At 42.0% G+C, this 25,299-nt stretch overlaps 2 protein-coding genes across 2 annotated transcripts; both read left to right on the top strand.

Moving 5' to 3' along the window:
• Positions 1-12,965: 12,965 nt before the first annotated feature.
• Positions 12,966-16,148, top strand: LOC119741273 (cytochrome P450 3A56-like). Its single transcript, XM_038217026.1, has 6 exons — positions 12,966-13,042; positions 13,617-13,710; positions 14,158-14,213; positions 14,638-14,734; positions 15,808-15,924; positions 16,140-16,148. The coding sequence occupies exons 1-6, from the start codon at positions 12,966-12,968 to the stop codon at positions 16,146-16,148; spliced, it is 450 nt and encodes a 149-aa protein (XP_038072954.1).
• A 1,774-nt stretch (positions 16,149-17,922) lies between these two features.
• On the top strand, positions 17,923-21,665 carry LOC119741272 (cytochrome P450 3A18-like). The gene is made up of 5 exons (XM_038217024.1): positions 17,923-18,049; positions 19,020-19,148; positions 20,145-20,365; positions 20,843-20,980; positions 21,650-21,665. Exons 1-5 carry the CDS (start codon positions 17,936-17,938, stop codon positions 21,663-21,665), a joined length of 618 nt encoding a protein of 205 aa, XP_038072952.1. The 5' UTR covers positions 17,923-17,935.
• Positions 21,666-25,299: the final 3,634 nt, after the last annotated feature.

Here is a 25,299-nt window from a genome sequence, read left to right as displayed (position 1 = left end):
CATTTTTTCTGCAATTACTGGGTTTTAAAACCTGTCCTTTTGCCAGCTTGTTGGCCTCATCACAAGCTTCCGAACAAGGTATAGTTTGTGCAGAACTTCCCAGGTTAAGGTACCTTTAGACCGCGATATACGAAGTTCGTGTCGCGGGCGCTTGCAGGCATTGCTGTTAGACTGACTGCACATTGGGGTACTACTGGCATTGATGCGCTATATCTTGTATTTTCTCCGCAACCACTGAGTTTCAAGACCTGTCCTTTTGCCAGCTTGTTGGCCTCATCACAAGCTTCCGAAAAAGGTATAGTGTGTGCAGAACCTCTAAAGTTAAGATACCTTTAGACCGCGATATACGAAGTTCGTGTCGCGGGCGCTTGCAGGCATTGCTGTTAGACTGACTGCACATAGGGGTACTACTGGCATTGATGCGCTATATCTTGAATTTTCTCTGCAATTACTGGGTTTCAAAACCTGTCCTTTTGCCAGCTTGTTGGCCTCATCACAAGCTTCCGAACAAGGTATAGTGTGTGCAGAACTTCTAAGGTTAAGGTACCTTTAGACCGCGATATACGAAGTTCGTGTCGCGGGCGCTTGCAGGCATTGCTGTTAGACTGACTGCACATAGGGGTACTACTGGCATTGATGCGCTATATCTTGAATTTTCTCTGCAATTACTGGGTTTCAAAACCTGTCCTTTTGCCAGCTTGTTGGCCTCATCACAAGCTTCCGAACAAGGTATAGTTTGTGCAGAACTTCTCAGGTTAAGGTACCTTTAGACCGCGATAGACGAAGTTCGTGTCGCGGGCGCTTGCAGGCATTGCTGTAAGACTGACTGCACATAGGGGTACTACTGGCATTGATGCGCTATATCTTAAATTTTCTCCTCAACCACTGGATTTCAAGACCTGTCCTTTTCCAGCTTGTTGGCCTCATCACAAGCTTCCGAAGAAGGTATAGTGTGTGCAGAACTTCTAAGGTTAAGATACCTTTAGACCGCGATATACGAAGTTCGTGTCGTGGGCGCTTGCAGGAATTGCTGTTAGACTGACTGCACATAGTGGTACTACTGGCATTGATGCGCTATATCTTAAATTTTCTCAGCAACCACTGAGTTTCAAGACCTGTCCTTTTGCCAGCTTGTTGGCCTCATCACAAGCTTCCGAACAAGGTATAGTTTGTGCAGAACTTCTCAGGTTAAGGTACCTTTAGACCGCGATATACGAAGTTCGTGTCGCGGGCGCTTGCAGGCATTGCTGTTAGAATGACTGCACATAGGGGTACTACTGGCATTGATGCACTATATCTTGCATTTTTTTCTGCAATTACTGGGTTTTAAAACCTGTCCTTTTGCCAGCTTGTTGGCCTCATCACAAGCTTCCGAACAAGGTATAGTTTGTGCAGAACTTCCCAGGTTAAGGTACCTTTAGACCGCGATAGAAGAAGTTCGTGTCGCGGGCGCTTGCAGGCATTGCTGTTAGACTGACTGCACATTGGGGTACTACTGGCATTGATGCGCTATATCTTGTATTTTCTCCGCAACCACTGAGTTTCAAGACCTGTCCTTTTGCCAGCTTGTTGGCCTCATACAAGCTTCCGAACAAGGTATAGTTTGTGCAGAACTTCTCAGGTTAAGGTACCTTTAGACCGCGATAGACGAAGTATAACGCTTGCAGGCGTTGCTGTAAGACTGACTGCACATAGTGGTACTACTGGCATTGATGCGCTATATCTTAAATTTTCTCCGCAACCACTGAGTTTCAAGACCTGTCCTTTTGCCAGCTTGTTGGCCTCATCACAAGCTTCCGAACAAGGTATAGTTTGTGCAGAACTTCTAAGGTTAAGGTACCTTTAGACCGCGATAGACGAAGTATAACGCTTGCAGGCGTTGCTGTAAGACTGACTGCACATAGGGGTACTACTGGCATTGATGCCCTATATCTTAAATTTTCTCCTCAACCACTGGGTTTCAAGACCTGTCCTTTTTCCATCTTGTTGGCCTCATCACAAGCTTTCGAACAAGGTATAGTGTGTGCAGAACTTCTAAGGTTAAGATACCTTTAGACCGCGATATACGAAGTTCGTGTCGCGGGCGCTTGCAGGAATTGCTGTTAGACTGACTGCACATAGTGGTACTACTGGCATTGATGCGCTATATCTTAAATTTTCTCAGCAACCACTGAGTTTCAAGACCTGTCCTTTTGCCAGCTTGTTGGCCTCATCACAAGCTTCCGAACAAGGTATAGTTTGTGCAGAACTTCTCAGGTTAAGGTACCTTTAGACCGCGATATACGAAGTTCGTGTCGCGGGCGCTTGCAGGCATTGCTGTTAGACTGACTGCACATAGTGGTACTACTGGCATTGATGCGCTATATCTTAAATTTTCTCAGCAACCACTGAGTTTCAAGACCTGTCTTTTGCCAGCTTGTTGGCCTCATCACAAGCTTCCGAACAAGGTATAGTTTGTGCAGAACTTCCCAGGTTAAGGTACCTTTAGACCGCGATATACGAAGTTCGTGTCGCGGGCGCTTGCAGGCATTGCTGTTAGACTGACTGCACATAGGGGTACTACTGGCATTGATGCGCTATATCTTAAATTTTCTCTGCAATTACTTGGTTTCAAAACCTGTCCTTTTGCCAGCTTGTTGGCCTCATCACAAGCTTCCGAACAAGGTATAGTTTGTGCAGAACTTCTCAGGTTAAGGTACCTTTAGACCGCGATAGACGAAGTTCGTGTCGCGGGCGCTTGCAGGCATTGCTGTAAGACTGACTGCACATAGGGGTACTACTGGCATTGATGCGCTATATCTTAAATTTTCTCCTCAACCACTGGGTTTCAAGACCTGTCCTTTTTCCAGCTTGTTGGCCTCATCACAAGCTTCCGAACAAGGTATAGTGTGTGCAGAACTTCTAAGGTTAAGATACCTTTAGACCGCGATGTACGAAGTTCGTGTCGCGGGCGCTTGCAGGAATTGCTGTTAGACTGACTGCACATAGTGGTACTACTGGCATTGATGCGCTATATCTTAAATTTTATCAGCAACCACTGAGTTTCAAGACCTGTCTTTTTGCCAGCTTGTTGGCCTTATCACAAGCTTCCGAACAAGGTATAGTTTGTGCAGAACTTCTCAGGTTAAGGTACCTTTAGACCGCGATATACGAAGTTCGTGTCGCGGGCGCTTGCAGGCATTGCTGTTAGACTGACTGCACATAGGGGTACTACTGGCATTGATGCGCTATATCTTAATTTTCTCCGCATACACCTGGTATCAAAACTTGTACTTTTGCCAGCTTGTTGGCCTCATCACAAGCTTCCGAACAAGGCATAGTTTGTGCAGAACTTCCCAGGTTAAGGTACCTTTAGACCGCGATGTACGAAGTTCGTGTCGCGGGCGCTTGCAGGCATTGCTGTTAGACTGACTGCACATAGGGGTACTACTGGCATTGATGCGCTATATCTTAAATTTTCTCTGCAATTACTGGGTTTCAAAACCTGTCCTTTTGCCAGCTTGTTGGCCTCATCACAAGCTTCCGAACAAGGTATAGTGTGTGCAGAACTTCCAAGGCTAAGATACCTTTAGACCGCGATATACGAAGTTCGTGTCGCGGGCGCTTTCAGGAATTGCTGTTAGACTGACTGCACATAGGGGTACTACTGGCATTGATGCGCTATATCTTGTATTTTCTCCGCAACCACTGAGTTTCAAGACCTGTCCTTTTGCCAGCTTGTTCGCCTCATCACAAGCTTCCGAACAAGGTATAGTGTGTGCAGAATTTCCAAGGTTAAGATACCTTTAGACCGCGATATACGAAGTTCGTGTCGCGGGCACTCGCAGGCATTGCTGTTAGACTGACTGCACATAAGGGTACTACTGGCATTGATGCGCTATATCTTAAATTTTCTCCGGAACCACCTGGTATAAAAACTTGTCCTTTTGCCAGCTTGTTGGCCTCATCACAAGCTTCCGAACAAGGTATAGTGTGTGCAGAATTTCCAAGGTTAAGATACCTTTAGACCGCGATATACGAAGTTCGTGTCGCGGGCGCTTGCAGGCATTGCTGTTAGACTGACTGCACATAGGGGTACTACTGGCATTGATGCGCTATATCTTAAATTTTCTCTGCAATTACTGGATTTCAAAACCTGTCCTTTTGCCAGCTTGTTGGCCTCATCACAAGCTTCCGAACAAGGTATAGTGTGTGCAGAACTTCCAAGGTTAAGATACCTTTAGACCGCGATATACGAAGTTCGTGTCGCGGGCGCTTTCAGGAATTGCTGTTAGACTGACTGCACATAGGGGTACTACTGGCATTGATGCACTATATCTTGTATTGTCTCCGCAACCACTGAGTTTCAAGACCTGTCCTTTTGCCAGCTTGTTGGCCTCATCACAAGCTTCCGAACAAGGTATACTGTGTGCAGAATTTCCAAGGTTAAGATACCTTTAGACCGCGATATACGAAGTTCGTGTCGCGGGCACTCGCAGGCATTGCTGTTAGACTGACTGCACATAAGGGTACTACTGGCATTGATGCGCTATATCTTAAATTTTCTCCGGAACCACCTGGTATCAAAACTTGTCCTTTTGCCAGCTTGTTGGCCTCATCACAAGCTTCCGAACAAGGCATAGTTAGTGCAGAACTTCCCAGGTTAAGGTACCTTTAGACCGCGATGTACGAAGTTCGTGTCGCGGGCGCTTGCAGGCATTGCTGTTAGACTGACTGCACATAGGGGTACTACTGGCATTGATGCGCTATATCTTAAATTTTCTCTGCAATTACTGGGTTTCAAAACCTGTCCTTTTGCCAGCTTGTTGGCCTCATCACAAGCTTCCGAACAAGGTATAGTTTGTGCAGAACTTCTCAGGTTAAGATACCTTTAGACCGCGATAGACGAAGTTCGTGTCGCGGGCGCTTGCAGGCATTGCTGTAAGACTGACTGCACATAGGGGTACTACTGGCATTGATGCGATATATCTTAAATTTTCTCCGCAACCACTGGGTTTCAAGACCTGTCCTTTTGCCAGCTGTGGGCCTCATCACAAGTTTCCGAACAAGGTATAGTTTGTGCAGAACTTCCCAGGTTAAGGTACCTTTAGACCGCGATAGACGAAGTTCGTGTCGCGTGCGCTTGCAGGCATTGCTGTTAGACTGACTGCACATAGGGGTACTACTGGCATTGATGCGCTATATCTTAAATTTTCTCCGCAACCACCTGGTATCAAAACTTGTCCTTTTACCAGCTTGTTGGCCTCATCACAAGCTTCCGAACAAGGCATAGTTTGTGCAGAACTTCCCAGGTTAAGGTACCTTTAGACCGCGATATACGAAGTTCGTGTCGCGGGCGCTTGTAGGAATTGCTGTTAGACTGACTGCACATAGGGGTACTACTGGCATTGATGCGCTATATCTTAAATTTTCTCTGCAATTACTGGGTTTCAAAACCTGTCCTTTTGCCAGCTTGTTGGCCTTATCACAAGCTTCCGAACAAGGTATAGTTTGTGCAGAACTTCCCAGGTTAAGATACCTTTAGACGGCGATATACGAAGTTCGTGTCGCTGGCGCTTGCAGGCATTGCTGTTAGACTGACTGCACATAGGGGTACTACTGGCATTGATGCGCTATATCTTAAATTTTCTCCGCAACCACCTGGTATCAAAACTTGTCCTTTTGCCAGCTTGTTGGCCTCATCACAAGCTTCCGAACAAGGCATAGTTTGTGCAGAACTTCCCAGGTTAAGGTACCTTTAGACCGCGATGTACGAAGTTCGTGTCGCGGGCGCTTGCAGGCATTGCTGTTAGACTGACTGCACATAGGGGTACTACTGGCATTGATGCGCTATATCTTGAATTTTCTCTGCAATTACTGGGTTTCAAAACCTGTCCTTTTGCCAGCTTGTTGGCCTCATCACAAGCTTCCGAACAAGGTATAGTGTGTGCAGAACTTCCAAGGTTAAGATACCTTTAGACCGCGATATACGAAGTTCGTGTCGCGGGCGCTTTCAGGAATTGCTGTTAGACTGACTGCACATAGGGGTACTACTGGCATTGATGCGCTATATCTTGTATTTTCTCCGCAACCACTGAGTTTCAAGATCTGTCCTTTTGCCAGCTTGTTGGCCTCATCACAAGCTTCCGAACAAGGTATAGTGTGTGCAGAATTTCCAAGGTTAAGATACCTTTAGACCGCGATATACGAAGTTCGTGTCGCGGGCACTCGCAGGCATTGCTGTTAGACTGACTGCACATAAGGGTACTACTGGCATTGATGCGCTATATCTTAAATTTTCTCCGGAACCACCTGGTATCAAAACTTGTCCTTTTGCCAGCTTGTTGGCCTCATCACAAGCTTCCGAACAAGGCATAGTTAGTGCAGAACTTCCCAGGTTAAGGTACCTTTAGACCGCGATGTACGAAGTTCGTGTCGCGGGCGCTTGCAGGCATTGCTGTTAGACTGACTGCACATAGGGGTACTACTGGCATTGATGCGCTATATCTTAAATTTTCTCTGCAATTACTGGGTTTCAAAACCTGTCCTTTTGCCAGCTTGTTGGCCTCATCACAAGCTTCCGAACAAGGTATAGTTTGTGCAGAACTTCTCAGGTTAAGATACCTTTAGACCGCGATAGACGAAGTTCGTGTCGCGGGCGCTTGCAGGCATTGCTGTAAGACTGACTGCACATAGGGGTACTATTGGCATTGATGCGATATATCTTAAATTTTCTCCGCAACCACTGGGTTTCAAGACCTGTCCTTTTGCCAGCTGTGGGCCTCATCACAAGTGTCCGAACAAGGTATAGTTTGTGCAGAACTTCCCAGGTTAAGGTACCTTTAGACCGCGATAGACGAAGTTCGTGTCGCGGGCGCTTGCAGGCATTGCTGTTAGACTGACTGCACATAGGGGTACTACTGGCATTGATGCGCTATATCTTAAATTTTCTCTGCAATTACTGGGTTTCAAAACCTGTCCTTTTGCCAGCTTGTTGGCCTCATCACAAGCTTCCGAACAAGGTATAGTTTGTGCAGAACTTCCCAGGTTAAGGTACCTTTAGACGGCGATATACGAAGTTCGTGTCGCTGGCGCTTGCAGGCATTGCTGTTAGACTGACTGCACATAGGGGTACTACTGGCATTGATGCGATATATATTTAATTTTCTCCGCAACCACCTGGTATCAAAACTTGTCCTTTTGCCAGCTTGTTGGCCTCATCACAAGCTTCCGAACAAGGCATAGTTTGTGCAGAACTTCCCAGGTTAAGGTACCTTTAGACCGCGATGTACGAAGTTCGTGTCGCGGGCGCTTGCAGGCATTGCTGTTAGACTGACTGCACATAGGGGTACTACTGGCATTGATGCGCTATATCTTAAATTTTCTCTGCAATTACTGGGTTTCAAAACCTGTCCTTTTGCCAGCTTGTTGGCCTCATCACAAGCTTCCGAACAAGGTATAGTGTGTGCAGAACTTCCAAGGTTAAGATACCTTTAGACCGCGATATACGAAGTTCGTGTCGCTGGCGCTTTCAGGAATTGCTGTTAGACTGACTGCACATAGGGGTACTACTGGCATTGATGCGCTATATCTTGTATTTTCTCCGCAACCACTGAGTTTCAAGACCTGTCCTTTTGCCAGCTTGTTGGCCTCATCACAAGCTTCCGAACAAGGTATAGTGTGTGCAGAATTTCCAAGGTTAAGGTACCTTTAGACCGCGATATACGAAGTTCGTGTCGCGGGCACTCGCAGGCATTGCTGTTAGACTGACTGCACATAAGGGTACTACTGGCATTGATGCGCTATATCTTAAATTTTCTCCGGAACCACCTGGTATCAAAACCTGTCCTTTTGCCAGCTTGTTGGCCTCATCACAAGCTTCCGAACAAGGCATAGTTAGTGCAGAACTTCCCAGGTTAAGGTACCTTTAGACCGCGATGTACGAAGTTCGTGTCGCGGGCGCTTGCAGGCATTGCTGTTAGACTGACTGCACATAGGGGTACTACTGGCATTGATGCGCTATATCTTAAATTTTCTCTGCAATTACTGGGTTTCAAAACCTGTCCTTTTGCCAGCTTGTTGGCCTCATCACAAGCTTCCGAACAAGGTATAGTTTGTGCAGAACTTCTCAGGTTAAGATACCTTTAGACCGCGATAGACGAAGTTCGTGTCGCGGGCGCTTGCAGGCATTGCTGTAAGACTGACTGCACATAGGGGTACTACTGGCATTGATGCGATATATCTTAAATTTTCTCCGCAACCACTGGGTTTCAAGACCTGTCCTTTTGCCAGCTGTGGGCCTCATCACAAGTTTCCGAACAAGGTATAGTTTGTGCAGAACTTCCCAGGTTAAGGTACCTTTAGACCGCGATAGACGAAGTTCGTGTCGCGGGCGCTTGCAGGCATTGCTGTTAGACTGACTGCACATAGGGGTACTACTGGCATTGATGCGCTATATCTTGTATTTTCTCCGCAACCAGTGAGTTTCAAGACCTGTCCTTTTGCCAGCTTGTTGGCCTCATCACAAGCTTCCGAACAAGGTATAGTTTGTGCAGAACTTCTCAAGTTAAGGTACCTTTAGACCGCGATACACGAAGTTCGTGTTGCGGGCGCTTGCAGGCATTGCTGTATAGACTGACTGCACATAGGGGTACTACTGGCATTGATGCGCTATATCTTAAATTTTCTCCGCAACTACTTGGTTTCAGGACCTGTCCTTTTGCCAGCTTGTTGGCATCATCACAAGCTTCCGAACAAGGTATTGTTTGTTCAGATCTTCCCAGGTTATAAAGTAATTTCAATATTTTACCCCATTTGTGTTTTAAAGTTTTGAATTTTCCTTTTATTTAACTGCCACTTAAACTAAAAACTCACAAAATCTCTACTTATTGAAAAAATGTATATATGTTATTATATTCATCTGGGTACAGAGTCAGGCTCTGTAGACGGTTTCCATGACGATTCAGCAAGATTGGTAAAGGTATGGCCATGTATCTGGAAGATGGACCTGACACCTACCAACCCAAAGGCTAAGAATAACAGAACCTTGATTCAGCAGGACGTTGTTTAACTTATTAAAAATGTAAATAATTTTCAATTTGCCAAGACCTACCAGCTCAACAGAAGTTGGACAATCATAACTTAACTTCTGTTTTATGATTTGGCCGATGGCTTTTCAAGACGAGAAATAAGCTGTAACGTTAATGATGAGCAACTTTTCGGAAAAATTTCAAAATAAACATGTACAAGTATATATATTTTGTTTGACAGTAGCGCCCTCTATAGTTGGTTTCCATGGCAACCCACGGTGGCGGTGGGTTTGGGGGAGTGCACTAGGACCCCCTTTAACCTACGGACTAATGTACTTAATTTTTTTAATCTTGCCTTTAATTTGCATCGGCGCGACTCTAGCACGCCTGTCTGAACCAAGGGTAGCCTAGTTTGATGGATCTGAACGGTTTCCTTTTTTGACGATAGGTGAGACGTTAGCCATAAGCCAGTCGCCTGGTAATTCCCCGGTATGATGGACTTCTGGAAAAATTCGTTGTATGAGTGGAGCAACACTGTCAGCACATTCCTTCTGAATCGTTGGAAAGATGCCATCGGGGCCTGGTGCTTTCTGTGGTTTTAACTCTCTCAACAGCTTTTTGATGCTCGCAGTTGTAATATTAAAAGAAGATATTTGCTGAAACTTTAGACTGTCAAGGCTTGGGATAATGTCACAGTTTTCCTTTGTAAAAATGGACTGAAAATGGCTATTTAAGGCATTCGCTTTGTCAATGGGAGTTGTAGCAATACCATTAGCAGTGTTGAGTGTTGAAACAGACGACTTTGCCTGAGACCCTTAACATATCTCCAAAAGGGCTTGGCGTTTTTGATGTAAAGTTTTCACCAAAATCCAGCAGATGGTCACGTGATTTTCTTAAATTACAGTCTAAGAAACGACGCAGCAGTCTGAATATTTACCAGTCAGAGGTAGCACACGTGCTTCTGGCTTCATCGTAGGCTTACTAAAAGGGCTGGGGCGACTCCCTGCCCCCCCCCCCCACCTCAACTTTTTCCGCGATAGCCTTGATTTTTTTTTTCGCGACCCGAGCTGTTTTAGCTGACTTTTTAGCCTCGAGCCTTGCGCATCTTTTGATACCAGATACACACACACAAAACTTTCCCCTATACGTCGTGTACACAGAGCACAATTACAATTCTGACATATGCATAATATTAGCCATAATTCCAAAACCCTTTGACCTATAGTCATGAAATTTCTTGGGTATGTTCTTGATGAGTTGTTCTATGCATGTACCGACCCCCCCCCCCCCCTTCTGAGAGGTGGTCAAAATAACCCGGCTCTTTTAGGGTTAATTTACGCTTATCATGCTGCGTTTGTGGGAATGTTTAAGCCAAGAAAGGCTGCTGTTGGTACTTGTTGGTTGAAGTAACCGACTTAGTTTTACAAAATGTTGGGCGAATGGGTTGTTAGTTTTATAATAATGCCGGTCAGCATATATATATATACCAATCGCCTACACTCTTGGGCAAATTCTGGCCAACATATTGGGCAAATAACATTGGCTATTTACCCATTTTTTTTAGTGAACTGTTCTCATGTTCTGGGCGGGGTCCGGTCATAAGTCTGACGCCTCACATGTGCGATATATAAGCCTTCCGACAAAATCGCATCCCCTAACCAAATAAAGGCCCATAAGTCCGACCCCCCCCCCCCCCTTCTGAGAGGTGGTCAAAATAACCCGGCTCTTTTAGGGTTAATTTACGCTTATCATGCTGCGTTTGTGGGAATGTTTAAGCCAAGAAAGGCTGCTGTTGGTACTTGTTGGTTGAAGTAACCGACTTAGTTTTACAAAATGTTGGGCGAATGGGTTGTTAGTTTTATAATAATGCCGGTCAGCATATATATATTCCAATCGCCTACACTCTTGGGCAAATTCTGGCCAACATATTGGGCAAATAACATTGGCTATTTACCCATTTTTTTTAGTGAACTGTTCTCATGTTCTGGGCGGGGTCCGGTCATAAGTCTGACGCCTCATATGTGCGATATATAAGCCTTCCGACAAAATCGCATCCCCTAACCAAATAAAGGCCCATAAGTCCGACGCCTCATAGGTCCGACGCTTCATAGCTCCGACACCTCGTAGGTCCGACAAATTAAACGCCTTGTTTTCCGACGTCGGACTTATGAGGCGTCGGATCCATGAGGCGGAATAAATAAATATTATGCCTCATAAGTCCGACGCCTCATAAGTCCGATGAGGCGTCGAACCTATGAGGCGTCGGACTAATGATACGGCCCCTTTTTTAAACGAGCAGCAGACATTGAATCGTCGACTTCAATTTAATGGAGTGAAGTGTGTAAAGTTAAACTATTTTGACCTTTTCGGTTCACTGTGGTACCCGTGTAATCATACCCTGTTCAAAGATCAAGTCCCCCATCAAAGGTCCCCAATTTTTTATCCGTGCACTGTACAAATTAATGTTCCAGTATCCCAGGCAAACACAAATATTCAGTCATCAGGCGTAGCAAACGTAGTGTGAAAAAGAACTAAATCTGATAATGTGAGGGTTCTGGACAATTCGAATTTCCAACTTTTATCAATGTTCAAAGGGCCCAGAGCAGTTTTTGTTTATCCAACTGCACTGCCTAAGATAACGACCAGCACTTGACATTAATTCAATTCAAAATCCAGAGCCAGTAGTAATGATTTCTATTGCCATGTCGAAAATCCTTTGCTTATTAACACCTTAAATGATTTTTGATTGCACAAAACATAAACAGAGGGTCTGATGTGTTTAGATCCCACACTGTCTGAAGTATAACTGAGAATTCCTGGTAGTTGGGACGCCAGGACCATCATCCTGCAAAAAAACCGTAGAGACAAACAGTAAAACCACTGGCGTACTTAGGGGAGCATTAATTGTGTCATGCCCTCCAAGGCCTCAACGTCGATAGGGTTCAAACAATACGTTTTAAAACAGGTGATTCACAGCTTTGCGTGAACAAGCATTTCATTCACTGTGTGGACTTCCTAACAAAAGAGGCCCACATAAACCAGGTAGCAGCGACGTTGCGTGGACTTGCCCACGTCCACACAGTGTTTCCCCCTCTCTGGAACACAGGTTTAGAGGACATTTTTTGGTTAGTTTTTATCAGTGGCAAAATGAAGAGAAACACTAAAGGGAATCAAAGAAACAACATTGGGTTGAAAGAGTTTTCACAGTGTGCGCAAACTTCTTTTTTTTCCACAGGCTGTTCTTAACTACACGAAAACAAAGGAATGTCCACACTACGTATGTAACGTAAACAATTCTGCGTTTGCGTGTGTTTGATAGGTTTTACCCAGATCCGTGCAGAATGATTGTGCTGACGAGAGGGGGGGTGCATGCAGCCCACAATCTAGCAGACGCAATCAGTCGTGTTTTACTCATTCGGACCGGCCCCTTCATGTCCCTTTTGTTTGGGCCCATTGTTGTCGCACACACCCCCATTGTCCCAAGTCCTCAGTAGTACAGGATAACCTTTATACACAAATACTTCAGCACACACACAAGAAGAAAAAAAAGTTCAACTTGAGGGAGTTCGATCGTGTACAATTTCATTTTTCCCCATGTAATTGACATTAAGCAGTACAAAGTACACAAACTGTGAAAAAAGATACAAAATTAAAAACTATTTTTGACATTACAAACTTTTTACGGACATGTTTTTTTTTTACAGTACAGCAAGATACAACATTTCGTCGGACAAAGATTTGCCTCCCCACTGAGGTGACCTCGATGCTCCAAAGTTGACACCGGCGCACTTTTTGCGATAAAGTATCGATAAAAATAGAACAAACATTAACTCTTAGGGATAGAAATATCCACCTTGGGCAATGTCCGTTCACGAATGTCTTCGCTTCATGTCAGTCAGTGCAGTGTCTGATACAGATCCAGCACACAGGAGACGTCGTACACCGTTTCGAATCAAAATGGCGTTGTGGATATTCGGTGATTCTTTTTCCGTGACTTGGACCCTCGCAATTGGTGCCATCCTCATCTTTTTGGCGTAAGAGTTTTTTAAGCTTTTGAATTTTAAATGAGTTTCCGAAGATTTAAATTGTTAACCGATTTGTTTTAATCCTGTTTGATATTTTTTTGCTTATCCATGGCAACTTCGGCATATATGTGATCCTTTGCAATTTATCCCAAAAGTAGCCTACCGAATTGTTACCAAAAAGACTTGGATTAAACATCGCACTGGTACTAAACACCCCGTGAAATTATTCCATCTGGCTTTAGCTATCATTTAGAAGAAATCAAGAAATGTAGGTGATTTCCAACTATCTGTCAACTGACAGATTTTTGGAAATAAAGAGTGCTTTAAACGAATTTGTGTTTCTTGATCAAAAGATTGTGCATGGTTTTTCAGTTTTCTCGAACAGGATTAATGTGCACTGAGCTGAAACTTCAATGTGTTATTGGGAACGAACAAAATGCATGAAACGCAAATGATCATATATATGCCTTTAATTTACTTGTCTTTATTTTAGATATGGAACTTACTTGACCATTACCAGTAATTATACAGACTACAGTGGTTTGTGTTGATCCCATGCTCAACACATTTTTTTCACATGCAGCTATGACTGGTGGTGCCATCAGTTTTTCCAAAGGGCGGGAATTCCTGTGGTCCCATACTACCCTATCGTGGGCAATGCCATCGACTGGTTGAGGGTAAGTTAAACAAATTGATTAGCACACGGCATACGTTTTTAATAAATACGCATAGTAAGTTAAGGGTAGGAGGGGGGAAAAGAAGAAAACTAGACGTATATGGCGTTTGTTTTTGTGACAAGCGCAGAGTGATGGGGGTGCGACGACAGTGTTGTACGGTGTTTCAGTTCAGTTATGAATGACAATGTCAATCCCGGTTTTAATAGTCCAAGTTGATCAGTTTTGACCAAAGACATCGAAAAGAAAATATTTTTCTTCGAATTACATGAGCGTGTGTTTGCATGCATTGATGGGCATTTCACTTTTGGTTTGATGACGTCACATGCAGCATTTGGATGCCCAAACAAACAGCAACAAAATTTAATGTTGATGATATCCACATTAATTTGGTTTCATATTTATCGATTGATGAATTTAAATTAAAACAAAACTATATACTCCTTTCAGAAAGGCAACAACCTCTATGCCGAGGAATGCGTCATAAAATATGGAAAAGTAGTTGGGTAAGATTAATTTTGTTCCCATTCGTTCTGCGAAGAATCTACTTCCATATAGACCTGATCCTAAATGTAACTCGAACGAGACAGAATACACATGTATGGCTTTGTGATAGAGGACAGACAACACAAAGGGAAAACAAAGAGATCCTTTCAGTCTTCGAGCGTTTGGTCTTTTGTTGAAAACGGTCCTCGATCGAACGGTTATGTGCTTACAAGGACAACAAGAAACACAAAGCATTGTCCTCGGTTATTTTGATCCCGCTATTTTTGGCATTGCTCAAAAGCAAAGGCATTAGAATCTCTCTGGAATCCAAAGGCCTGTAAGTACTAAGATGAAGTAGAAAATAAAACCAAAGAATGTGTTGAAGCTTAATTGTTGAAGGAGTGAGACGTGCAGTATTAAACTGGACTTTTCTTCTCCTTGCAGAATATACAAATTCCAATACCCGATTCTCTTTGTGTCGGATATTGACATCGCGAAAAGGGTTCTGGTGACCGATTTCAACAAGTTTCCGAACCACTGGGTAAGATTAATTGGGCCCAAATAACAAACTGAATATTGCTCAAAATTATCCAACATGTCGTATAGTTTCCGAATCACAGGTTAAACCTTAATTGAACCTCTAGATATCCAACTGAATATCATTCAAATATCCAACCCGTCATGTTCCCGAACCAATGAGTAAGATTAATAGGGCCTAGATAAACAAATGAATATCCTTTCAATATCTAACCTGTCCTGTAGTTCCCGAGCCACTGGATAAGCCTAAATTAGGGACTAGATATCCAACTGAATCCGACAGATATCTAACCTGTACCTTAGTTTCTAAACCACTGGGTAAGATAAGGCCTTTATATCAAACTGAATATCGTACAAATACCTTTGACCAGTGTTGTTCCCGAACCACTAGGTAAGCCTAATATAGGGCCGAGATATCCAAATGAGTATCGTACAAATACCCAACCTGTAGTTCCCGAACCACTGGGTAAGCCTGATAGGGCCTAGATATCCAACTGAATATCAGACAGATATAACCTGTCCTGTAGTTCCCGAATCACTGGGTACAGGCCTAGATATCCAACTGAATATCGTACAAATACCTAATCACATTTTTAAATTTAATATATATTCCTTTTAGTAAATAGTTTGATTGTAAAGCGCCATGGAGCATTTTTTTAATGGATTCGGCGCTATAGAAATTTACATTATTATTATTATTTATTATTATCCGTCCTGTAGTTCCCGTTCCACTGGGTAAGCCTAATGGGGCCTAGGTATCCAACTGAATATCATACAAATACCTAACCCGTCCCGTAGTTCCCGAACCACTGGGTAAGCCTAAAATAAAGCCTACATATCCAAATGAATATCGTACAATATAAATACCTAACCCGTCCTGTAGTTCCCGAACCACTCGTTAAGCCTAATATAGGGCCTAGATATCCAACTGAAAATCGTACAAAATTAGTACGAGATGAAAGAGGGTTTTTTTTAATGTATTTATTTCTTTGCATACTGCATATAGAATGTATACTGCATATAGAATGTATACTGCAATACATCTGTTGGTCATTTAACTCTGTTGACCCATAACAGGACATTCCTGCTGCCGGTTTCCCACTGAATGGTACTTTGCTTTACATGAAAGGCCGACGATGGAAAGACGTCCGTGCCATCATCACACCAGCATTCACAACAAGCAAGCTCAGACAGGTAAACCTAGGTGGATACGTGCACTTTGTAAATACACATTATATATGATTAGGCCCTATTATTATTATTTATGCCTAATTACACGCATGTTCAGGTACAGAGGTTGTACCTACTGCGAGTGCAACTTCAAGTAATATGGTCGACAATCTGCCAACATCTATGGGGAAAAAGTTTAATATGTAGTAGATCATTTTTTTTTAAAATGCATTCAGCAGACATCTTAGGGGTGTGTTTTGCTAAGTCAATGCACTTACAACGACTGCACAAGAGTATATCCCTGGTGAGCAAAAGCACACACCTCAAAGATGGCAGCAGTACAAACGATCTATTGAGCGATGTGTTTAGTCGAAAGGTATACAACCCACCGTTGTTGCCCAATAGAAACGTTCGATAGAAAGGATATTTTGGATTGGTGCAACTAGATTCCAGTCGGACAAACTGGTTGGCGTACAAGACATACACCATAATCACTATGGAATGGTGTCATACTTAATTATTTTGCTACCTTTCTGGACTTATACTCAGATGGTGGAAATATTCAGCGATTGTTGCGGCCCTCTTCTGGACAACATGGGAAAGTCTCACGCCGAAAACAAACCGCTCAACACAAAGAAGTAAGTGCGGGTCTCTTCCAAGAACAGAACAAGTTATCTAGTTCCTTGGATGGACCAATTCTTCAACCAATAAAACCAAAGCATTTTTCTCATGCAGTTAGTTTAGATAATCCACTACTCAACTTTTTAACGTCTTATTTAAAAACAGGGGTTTTTTTGCTGAGATGAACTCTTTTTGGCAAACAAAAATAAAAAGAAAACAGCAAAAAGCAAAAAAAAAGCTAATTGGTTTACAATGCATTTTTGTGCCCTGTAATGTTTCACTTACCATTTCTGTCTGTATTCCCAGGAATTACCTGGGCTTCTTCATCCAAACCATCATGGCTATTATCTACGGTCTGGATGTCCAGTGTCAGGCCAATCTTGACCATCCTTTCGTGACCAAGGTGGAGAAAGCATTCCAACCATCCATGGTCACGTTGATCCCAAGTAAGTATTAGTTTTTCATAGGAACCGTGCAGACTACAGACACAAAACTTGGTAAGCCGTGTCTGAACTACTTTGATACGGCTTGCAATTACACACACGTCAATGTGAAGTGGCTACAGCCGGCTGCACTGCTTCCCATAGAAACGTGTGTATACATGTAATTGCAAGTAGCCAATTAATATTGTAGACTAAGTACGTCAACCTAGTCTCAAAACAAAGAGGTTCAAATCTTCATTTTTACCATGGGCTATTCAGATTTTTACTCAATTTTCGCCAGATAGTTTTATCCCTACACCTGTTGTGTTTTTATTTCTTTCAAATGCCCTACAGATAAGTGGCTTTTAGCTATTTAACTATGTTTTGCTATACCTATTCTCAGCCCTGCTCCTCCCTACACTACCCTACCCTGTTCCAATGTTTCCCTTATCAGGCTCCCCCCCCCCCTTTCCCTTCTCACCCCCCCCCCTTTACCCTCAATCCTACCCTACCCTATACATGACCCAACTGTTTCCATCCTGTCCCGGTCCTATTTCCTCATTTCCTTCCCTAATCAACCCTCGGCCTGAAATCCTACTTTACTGCTCCAATAGTTTTCATGATTGTATAGTCGTAATTGTGTTTTTGTGTATATAGGGCCTACATGTAGTAATATATTTCTGGCTTTGTCATATTTTTGGGTGTATTTTAAATTATTGTATGTATACCTACTTTTTAATTGTACACTGGGAAGTCAATTTCATCTAATTTTGAGCATGACAATAAAGACATCTAAATCTAAATCTAAATCTAAATCTAAAACCTCTCAGTGTCTTTACTCATATATTAGATAAATCCAAAGCGGTCGGACGACATAATTATTGGAACATATTCCAAAATTAGTTATTTCCTTTAATAACTCGCCAATAATTGGTGTTTTTCCTTCTTCTCTATTTACAGTAATCTTTCCAATACTGGGACCACTTTTCGAAATGATGGGGTCCAACATTATCCCTAAAGACGCGGTGAACTTCTTCAAGCAAATCATAGAGGATTCCTTTCAAGGAGGAGTCCAGATACGACAGCGGCGCGAGGGTGCCGCAGGGGTAGGTAACCCCCCCCCCCCAAAAAAAACTAACAATGATGACCAAATTGATGCCGAAGTGACTGTTAGTTACTTGACAAAACAAAGTCACGGAAAGCCACACTGACGATGTCATAAGACGACATCATCTCTTCAGTATACGCGTCTGAGATAATGTATTGAGGGGAGTTCTCACTGTCGGTATGCGAGATATATAACGTTCTCTGAGCAAAGCTTCAAAGTGACCAGAACTTTACTGTCACCTAAAAAAGAATTGCTGCATGTAGCGTTTTCCAAATCTAGGATATGAAAGCCCAATTGACAAGCTTTGTTTTGGTTAAAGAATCATTCAAATCGCTCATGTACTTTTCCTAGTTATGGAATTTTGAACACAAACACCGTTTTAACCTTGTCCACGGATCACATTTGATGTACGTGATATTTCAGTACAAATGAACCATGTCGTATCCTGAAAATTATATCACAATAATCCCATAGGTCTCCATGGTAGCCAAGTAGAAGGCAGGGCAAGTCTTTAAACCCTTGACATTGTAAAGCATGATATTTTAACATTGGAAGCAGCAGGTTTTTAAATAAATGTTATGATAAGTGCCAGTTATCATGGTTATGAAGGTGTTCTGCAGTGATATGGGTTTTTTTGGTGTGTAAATAGTTTTCATTTTGCTGAAATATCACCTTTATTGTGATCCGTGGACAAGGTTAAAAAAACGGTGTTTGTGTTCAAAATTCCATAACTGGAAAAGTTCACTTAAAGAAAACTTCACTAAAAGAAAGCTTCACACACAAAAAAGTTTTCTTTTTTGTTTTACTCACCCTGTACTCAGTCACAATTTGAATTACAGAACTTAACAATTTCGTTCCTGTATATCCAGTCTCATTGTTATGACTAATCAGTGAGGTGTCATCTGCATATTTTTGTATCATAGAACACATAGGGTCTGACTTTTATTATTTGTTCCTCTATCTTACAGTATGTTACCATGAATGAAATGTACCAGAAGAACACAGAGTTTCCAGGAGATGTTCCGACTGAAGAAGATCTGGCCAATGAGGCTGCCGGTAAACCGAAGAAACTTACCTACAACGAGTTCCTCTGCGCGGTAAATGTTCAATGAACCGACTTCAATTACAAATTGTGTCAATGGGCTGCTCATTTGGATAATGCAAAGTTTTCTTCTCCCAAGATCATTGTGACATTATTGCTACATAATAATGCATAAAATACAGTACAGTAGAATTTGTCTTGATTGCTCGCAAAAAAAAAAAAATCCCGATGGTTAAGAATTAAACATTTAAAATACACTGATTTAAAAAGTTAAGACACGCCAAATACCAAATATAATTTATATAACAGAAACATTAATTAAAACACAATTTACTTGAGTTAGACGACACACAAACATCACAGTTATTTAAAACTCCCATTCAAATATATAATCGCAGTATTATATAATGAGTGATTTGATCGCTTAGTCCGTCCCTTGAGTGATCTATATTTGTGTCTCATCATCTGGAAAAGCCATTAGCAGGATGAGATTCGTCTGCAGTTAAAGATTCGTCTGAGATTCGTTTGTACTTATCCAGTCAAATTCACCTTGCCGCTATGTAAAATGTATGTAAGAGTTTGCATCAAACAAATGCAGATAAACTGATATTGGACAAAAACAAACGGCAACACCAGCATAATCCACAAAATGCTAACTTTCCTAAAACAATTCCGCTCTAAATTTATTTTTTGTACGATCCTCAAAGAATCATGCCAAAAATCTCCTGTTTAATAACGCAAGCAAATTTTCTTCTTCCCTTTGCACTCTTGAATGCAATGCATTTTGTTCGTTTTCAATAATAACGCCGCTCAAAATCCAAAGAAGATTGTTCCAAACCTAACCTGTTGACATTTCAGCCCAGTGGATATACATGTGTTACATTTTTTCGAGACAACTGTGCATTACCATGCACAACCTTTTTAACCAGAAAGCATTTGTCCTTATTTCCAAAAATCAGTCGATTGACTAATCCTTTGGATTCACCTTTAAATCATGCCTTTAAAAAAAGATTCAATGCACTGGTGGGACTTTTTTTGCCATTGTCGACAGAATGTTCTCTTACTGTCTGGCGGTAACGAGGCAACGTCGACATTCCTGCTGTGCGCCACCTATCAGCTCGCACTGAGTCCCGAAGTACAGGACAAGATGATTGAAGAGATCGACAGGCTTGCACCGACACCCGCCGACATAACCTACGAGACCATGAGCAAAATGACGTACCTAGAAATGGTGATACAGGAGTGCTTCCGCATGTACCCACCAACCTTACTGTGAGTCCCTTGCCATTTTTCAGAGGCAGTAGGATTTAATCCAAATTTTGGGTCCCAACAATTACGAGATGGTTTTCTGATTCTAGATGCTCTGTGGTGCGATCTGAGTCAATTTCTGACCACTTTAACCAAATCGTTTGAGGAAAAGATGGTGGTGTACGCAGTGCCTGCCTTTATTGCGACGTTATTTTGAAAAACAACTTTACGAATTTTTACAAACAATTTTTTGTGAAGTATTTCATTTCTTTTGTTTGCTTTTTTTCTTTAAATTAAAGTTTGGTAGTTGTATTTAATGGGAAACGTAGGGGGCCCGTTTTTGGTCAATTTTCCGGGGACAGATCTACCGACCGACCGACCGACCGACCGACCGACCAACCGACCGACCGACAAGGAAGTGACCGTAGAAGCTCCTGCCAGAGCTTAGATATACAATTTTCAATATAATTTGTTTTTCTGATTATTTTTTATTGTCGCTAGAGCTGACCGTGTCTGCGCAGAGACTGTAACCTATGGCAAGTACACCCTGAAGAAAGGCCTTCTGGTCAACATCCCGTTTTATCCCATTCAACATGATGAAGAAATCTGGGCAGATCCAGAGAAGTTTGATCCGGAAAGGTACGGAAACCGAAGAAAAATATGAAACAATGAAGTAGCAAACTGGGTTTTGGGCAGCAGCGTATCCAGGTTTTGTGTCGGGGTGGAGAGTGGGGGGAGCAAATCATAGGCATCGCCTGACCAATAAGCAAGATACAGGGTGAGTAAAAATAGTGGAACCCAAACCCCAAAAAATATATTTCATATTTTAAAAAAAGTATGTAGCACCAAACACAATAATGACTGGAAAGCCAATTTCATAAGGTACTTTTAGGTAAAAAAAAATAACTGAAATTGCTCAATCCGTTTAAAGAATATCACCATAAACGCAATGACCCTCAAACCTGTTTCGTCCAAACAAGCAGTTTAGTGTGTATTCCGACTGTTTGGAACAACAAAGAAAATGACTCAGAATAGTTGTTTCAACAACTGTAGTACACAATATCTTTATTAACAACCCTGGTTAGGCAAACAATAACTATAATTTATAAAATCCACCTTTTTTTTTAAAGACGGGCCTTCAAAAGGACTTTGTTGAGTATTTTTATCTTTTAAACTGAGATTTTATCGCTGGTGATGTTTAAAGACAATCGTGACGACGATTCTTGAAATCGCATTTTTGGACGAAAGAGGTTTTAGGGTTCTTGTGTTTAAATGGTGATACTCTTTGAACGGATTGGGCAATTTCAGGAATATTTTCATCTAAAAGTAGCTTATGAAATTGGCTTTCCAGTCATTATTATGTTTGGTGCTACACATTTTTTTAAATATGAAATATAATGTTTGGGGTTTGGGTTCCATATGTTTTGACTCACCCTGTATGACAAAACAATTGTTGGCTGTTGTGATGTGGGATTTGGTGTTTTTTAACGCCCCTCCGGGCGCATAGCGTTCACCTCGGATGCTATATGTTTTGAAAACCCTAAATCACAGCAGTCAACAATTATTAAATAACACTGTACACTACATGATGCCATAGGGCAACGTAGGATTACGTCAGCCGGTGAAAACATATTTTCATATAAGCACGTGTACTTTTACATGTAGCTATGTGTACAGAACTCCAGAATTCAGTTTTATAAAAAAAAAATCGGTCTAGGCACAAAATAAGGAGATTTCAGAAGTTTCTGAATGAAACTATTCCCCGTTTCTAAATTTTCAGGTTCAGCCCCCAGAATAAGGACTCCGTTCACCCTCTGGGTTGGATTGTCTTCGGCGCCGGTCCGCGTATCTGCATCGCCGTCAAATTCGTCATGCTCCTGGCAAAGGTCTTCATGACCCGCGTCTTCCAGAAATACCGCTTCGAGGCATGCCCTGAAACGCCGGTAAGTTAGGATATGCTTTCCTAAAATACCAAATAGCTTGTCAGCAAATTTGCTAACTGGAAAATGACTCATTTCTCACGTCTTGAACATTGTACTGCTTTGAGAACATCATTATTGTGGTCTACAACTCTTGGCCATTACTCGCAACTCAGTGTTCACTCATTACTTTCAAAAAGTATTTTCCGGTAAATTTGCTTACAGATTCGAGGCCTTTTTTAGCAGCGGGTAGCAGCTCATCATCATGTCTCTCCGTTAGTTAGTTAGTTATAGTTTAGTTGACATTAGCTATATTGCTCCTTGACCGATTTCAACCAAACTTTGTCAAAAGTATCAGTAGCCCAGCTGCAACATGTCACATGACCAAACTGGGGTCAGTGGTCATCATGAGGTCACTGGGGTCAAAAGCCTGATTTTTTTTTTACTCCGAACTTACATTTCTTAATGTTGATCCCCATCTCATGACTACGAAGTCACGATGACGATATTAAAGCAATTGGCAGTGGTACCAGACGGCAATTGGTAGCAATTGTTGCCTGTCTGGCGTTAATTGATACAGTTCAAGACGTATCAGTCGTTGAAAAAGAGACTGTTCACGGGAGAAGGGCCCACATATAATTTTTATTCCTATGCGGTTCCGGCAGCCATCCAAATTCCACCCCCTCATCTCTCGTCTTAGTGTTCAGTGCGATGTGCTTCTTAAAACCAAATACAGCTGTATGTTTTAACTAAAAAAGGGCAGTATCAAATAAAAGGGTTTGGTAAAGACGTCATCACGCGAACACTGCATTCAAGTTTGTAAACAATAATTGTCTCATGATCTAAAACAACATATGACTTACCGGTACCTTTTTTTCCTCCTTTTCATGTAGATTCCTCTGACGTTCGGGAAGATGACAATGCTGGAGCCACAAAATGTCTTTGTTCGTGTGATGCCAAGAAAGGATCGTTAAGACTCTCCGAATTCACGGGAAAAGTCTAAGACGCGACGGATGAGATGGCAGACGAAAGATTAAAAGATTGGGTTACCTATACTACAGTGTGTAATATTTTTCAATGAGAACAAATCAATGCATATTGATACAAGGATGTATCTTACCTATGAAAACACTTTTGTTAAAAATTAAATGGTTATGGATTATGAAGTTTTCATTGATTTGTTTAGATTGAGCAAAAGGAGTGACGTATTACACTATTATCTGTCTCGTAGAAACTCCTTAAACTAGTGTCTAGAAAACAAATTCATCCCATTTTTGTTTTTGACTATGGCATGTGAGATGTCATCAGAAGCTTGTAACGTTGTAACGTTAGGGTAAACATTCAATTTTGTGTTCAATTTCGAGAAATTGACCATTATGCAAAATGTGTACACTACAAATGTTAGTTTTTACTTTTACATTTGCGAATTTTCTTTGCTAGTGATCATACACTCATACTGTGCCTTATTTTTAATGAAAAGTTGGCTGCCGTTTTAAATTTGTTGAAATAATCTGACCTTTGGGTTTATGCAGCTATTTAAAGAAAATATCAGCAAATCACAGGACTGCAAAAATGTTATGCAAAGTATAAATTACATGAGTGAAATGCTCAACTACGTTTTCCTAATTGAATGAATGTAAGTACCATGCGAAAAAAAAACAATCCTGAATCCTGTATTCATATTAACAAGTTTTTCGACTTGAAAATACAGGATGCGAGAAAACAATGATTAGGCCTAATCTCTTCCGATTTTTCTCAGAACTTGCTCAAATGTTTTGCCGTTGAGAAAGGTCCTGCTAATGACCGAAACAATTAAGGCCCTCTAATTTTGTTCTTGTCTTAATTTGCCCAATGTTATGTTTGAAATTGATAAAATTTTGTAGTTAAAATGTTTGCTCTAATCGGAGTAGTAAATAATGACGCACTCTCCTAACTTGTTTATGTGATCGAAATTTGAGTAATCGTTTCAAATACCGGCATGAGTAAACCTTTTGTGCATGCGTTATTACTCAAATAAAATAAGCCAAGAAAAGCATCTGAGATACCTGCAAACTACTGTAGTCTTCGCGTCAAACTTCTTAATCATGCACAATTTCAAACTTAAGCTAATTACACACTATCCCTTCCTCGTGGTCACTACGACGGACCTCCTCACAGGCACGACGGAGCTCCCCACACGCACGACGCTCTGCTCACAAACACGACGGACCTCTCCACAAACACGACAGACCTCCTCACAGGCACGACAGAGCTCCCCACACGCACGACGCTCTGCTCACAAACACGACGGACCTCTCCACAAACACGACGGACCTCCTCACAGGCACGATGGAGCTCCCCACACGCACGACGCTCTGCTCACAAACACGACGGAGCGCTCCACACGCACGACGATAACAGATAAGTGTCTTTTATAGAACACCATACACTACAACCAGTTTGTGAGCTGAGAGAAATCCAAGTAGGAAGATTTTTACCATTTGCCCCCAAATCTGAAAACTTCGCCATCACCAAAAAGGTCAATTTTGGATCAAAAAATAAAAAAAATCTCCAAATCCCCTCAAAGGTTCAAACATGCTACAGTGCAGTGAGGCCAGACATAAATCCAGGCTGGCGTCTCCTAGTTCCCGAGTTACATTACAATAATGCCTTAAATTCCATGTAATGCGCATGCATGGGAAGATTATTTATTTCATTCAACGTATAATAATTTATTTTATTCAACATAATGATACCCTAACCCTTTTTTAACTGGCTTTTGGGCTATCATCAATCCAGATGTAAATTTATGCACAACTAAAGAAGAAACTGCTGATCATGATGTCCCTTGTCAACGTGAGGACAGTCACGCTCCTCTATCATGTCTATTTTTGTACCGCTCGGGCAGAAGGGCGCCCTCAAACCTAAGCTTCATAAAGAATTTTTCAAAACTTCGGCTTGCTATGTAGTTTGGCTTCAGTTGGATTTGTTTTAGGCCACAGTTTCCCACAAATTAAGGAAATTAATAGGTCCCTTTGTGGTATTTAATGAGGCTCAAAT

The sequence above is a fragment of the Patiria miniata genome, unplaced genomic scaffold, assembly GCF_015706575.1.
Source record: "Patiria miniata isolate m_02_andy unplaced genomic scaffold, ASM1570657v1 HiC_scaffold_5, whole genome shotgun sequence".
NCBI lineage: Eukaryota > Metazoa > Echinodermata > Asteroidea > Valvatida > Asterinidae > Patiria > Patiria miniata.
This window is presented reverse-complemented; position numbering and strand designations above follow the sequence as displayed.

Bases quoted from the DNA above. Each gene is read 5' to 3' on its own strand.
- LOC119741273 (XM_038217026.1), top strand. From the start codon at position 12,966: ATGGCGTTGTGGATATTCGGTGATTCTTTTTCCGTGACTTGGACCCTC. The intron at 13,711-14,157 runs GTAAGTTAAACA...TACTCCTTTCAG, and splicing joins ATGCCATCGACTGGTTGAGG to AAAGGCAACAACCTCTATGC. The intron at 14,735-15,807 runs GTAAGATTAATT...GACCCATAACAG, and splicing joins ACAAGTTTCCGAACCACTGG to GACATTCCTGCTGCCGGTTT.
- LOC119741272 (XM_038217024.1), top strand. From the start codon at position 17,936: ATGATGGGGTCCAACATTATCCCTAAAGACGCGGTGAACTTCTTCAAG. The intron at 18,050-19,019 runs GTAGGTAACCCC...TCTATCTTACAG, and splicing joins GGCGCGAGGGTGCCGCAGGG to TATGTTACCATGAATGAAAT. The intron at 20,366-20,842 runs GTGAGTCCCTTG...TATTGTCGCTAG, and splicing joins ATGTACCCACCAACCTTACT to AGCTGACCGTGTCTGCGCAG.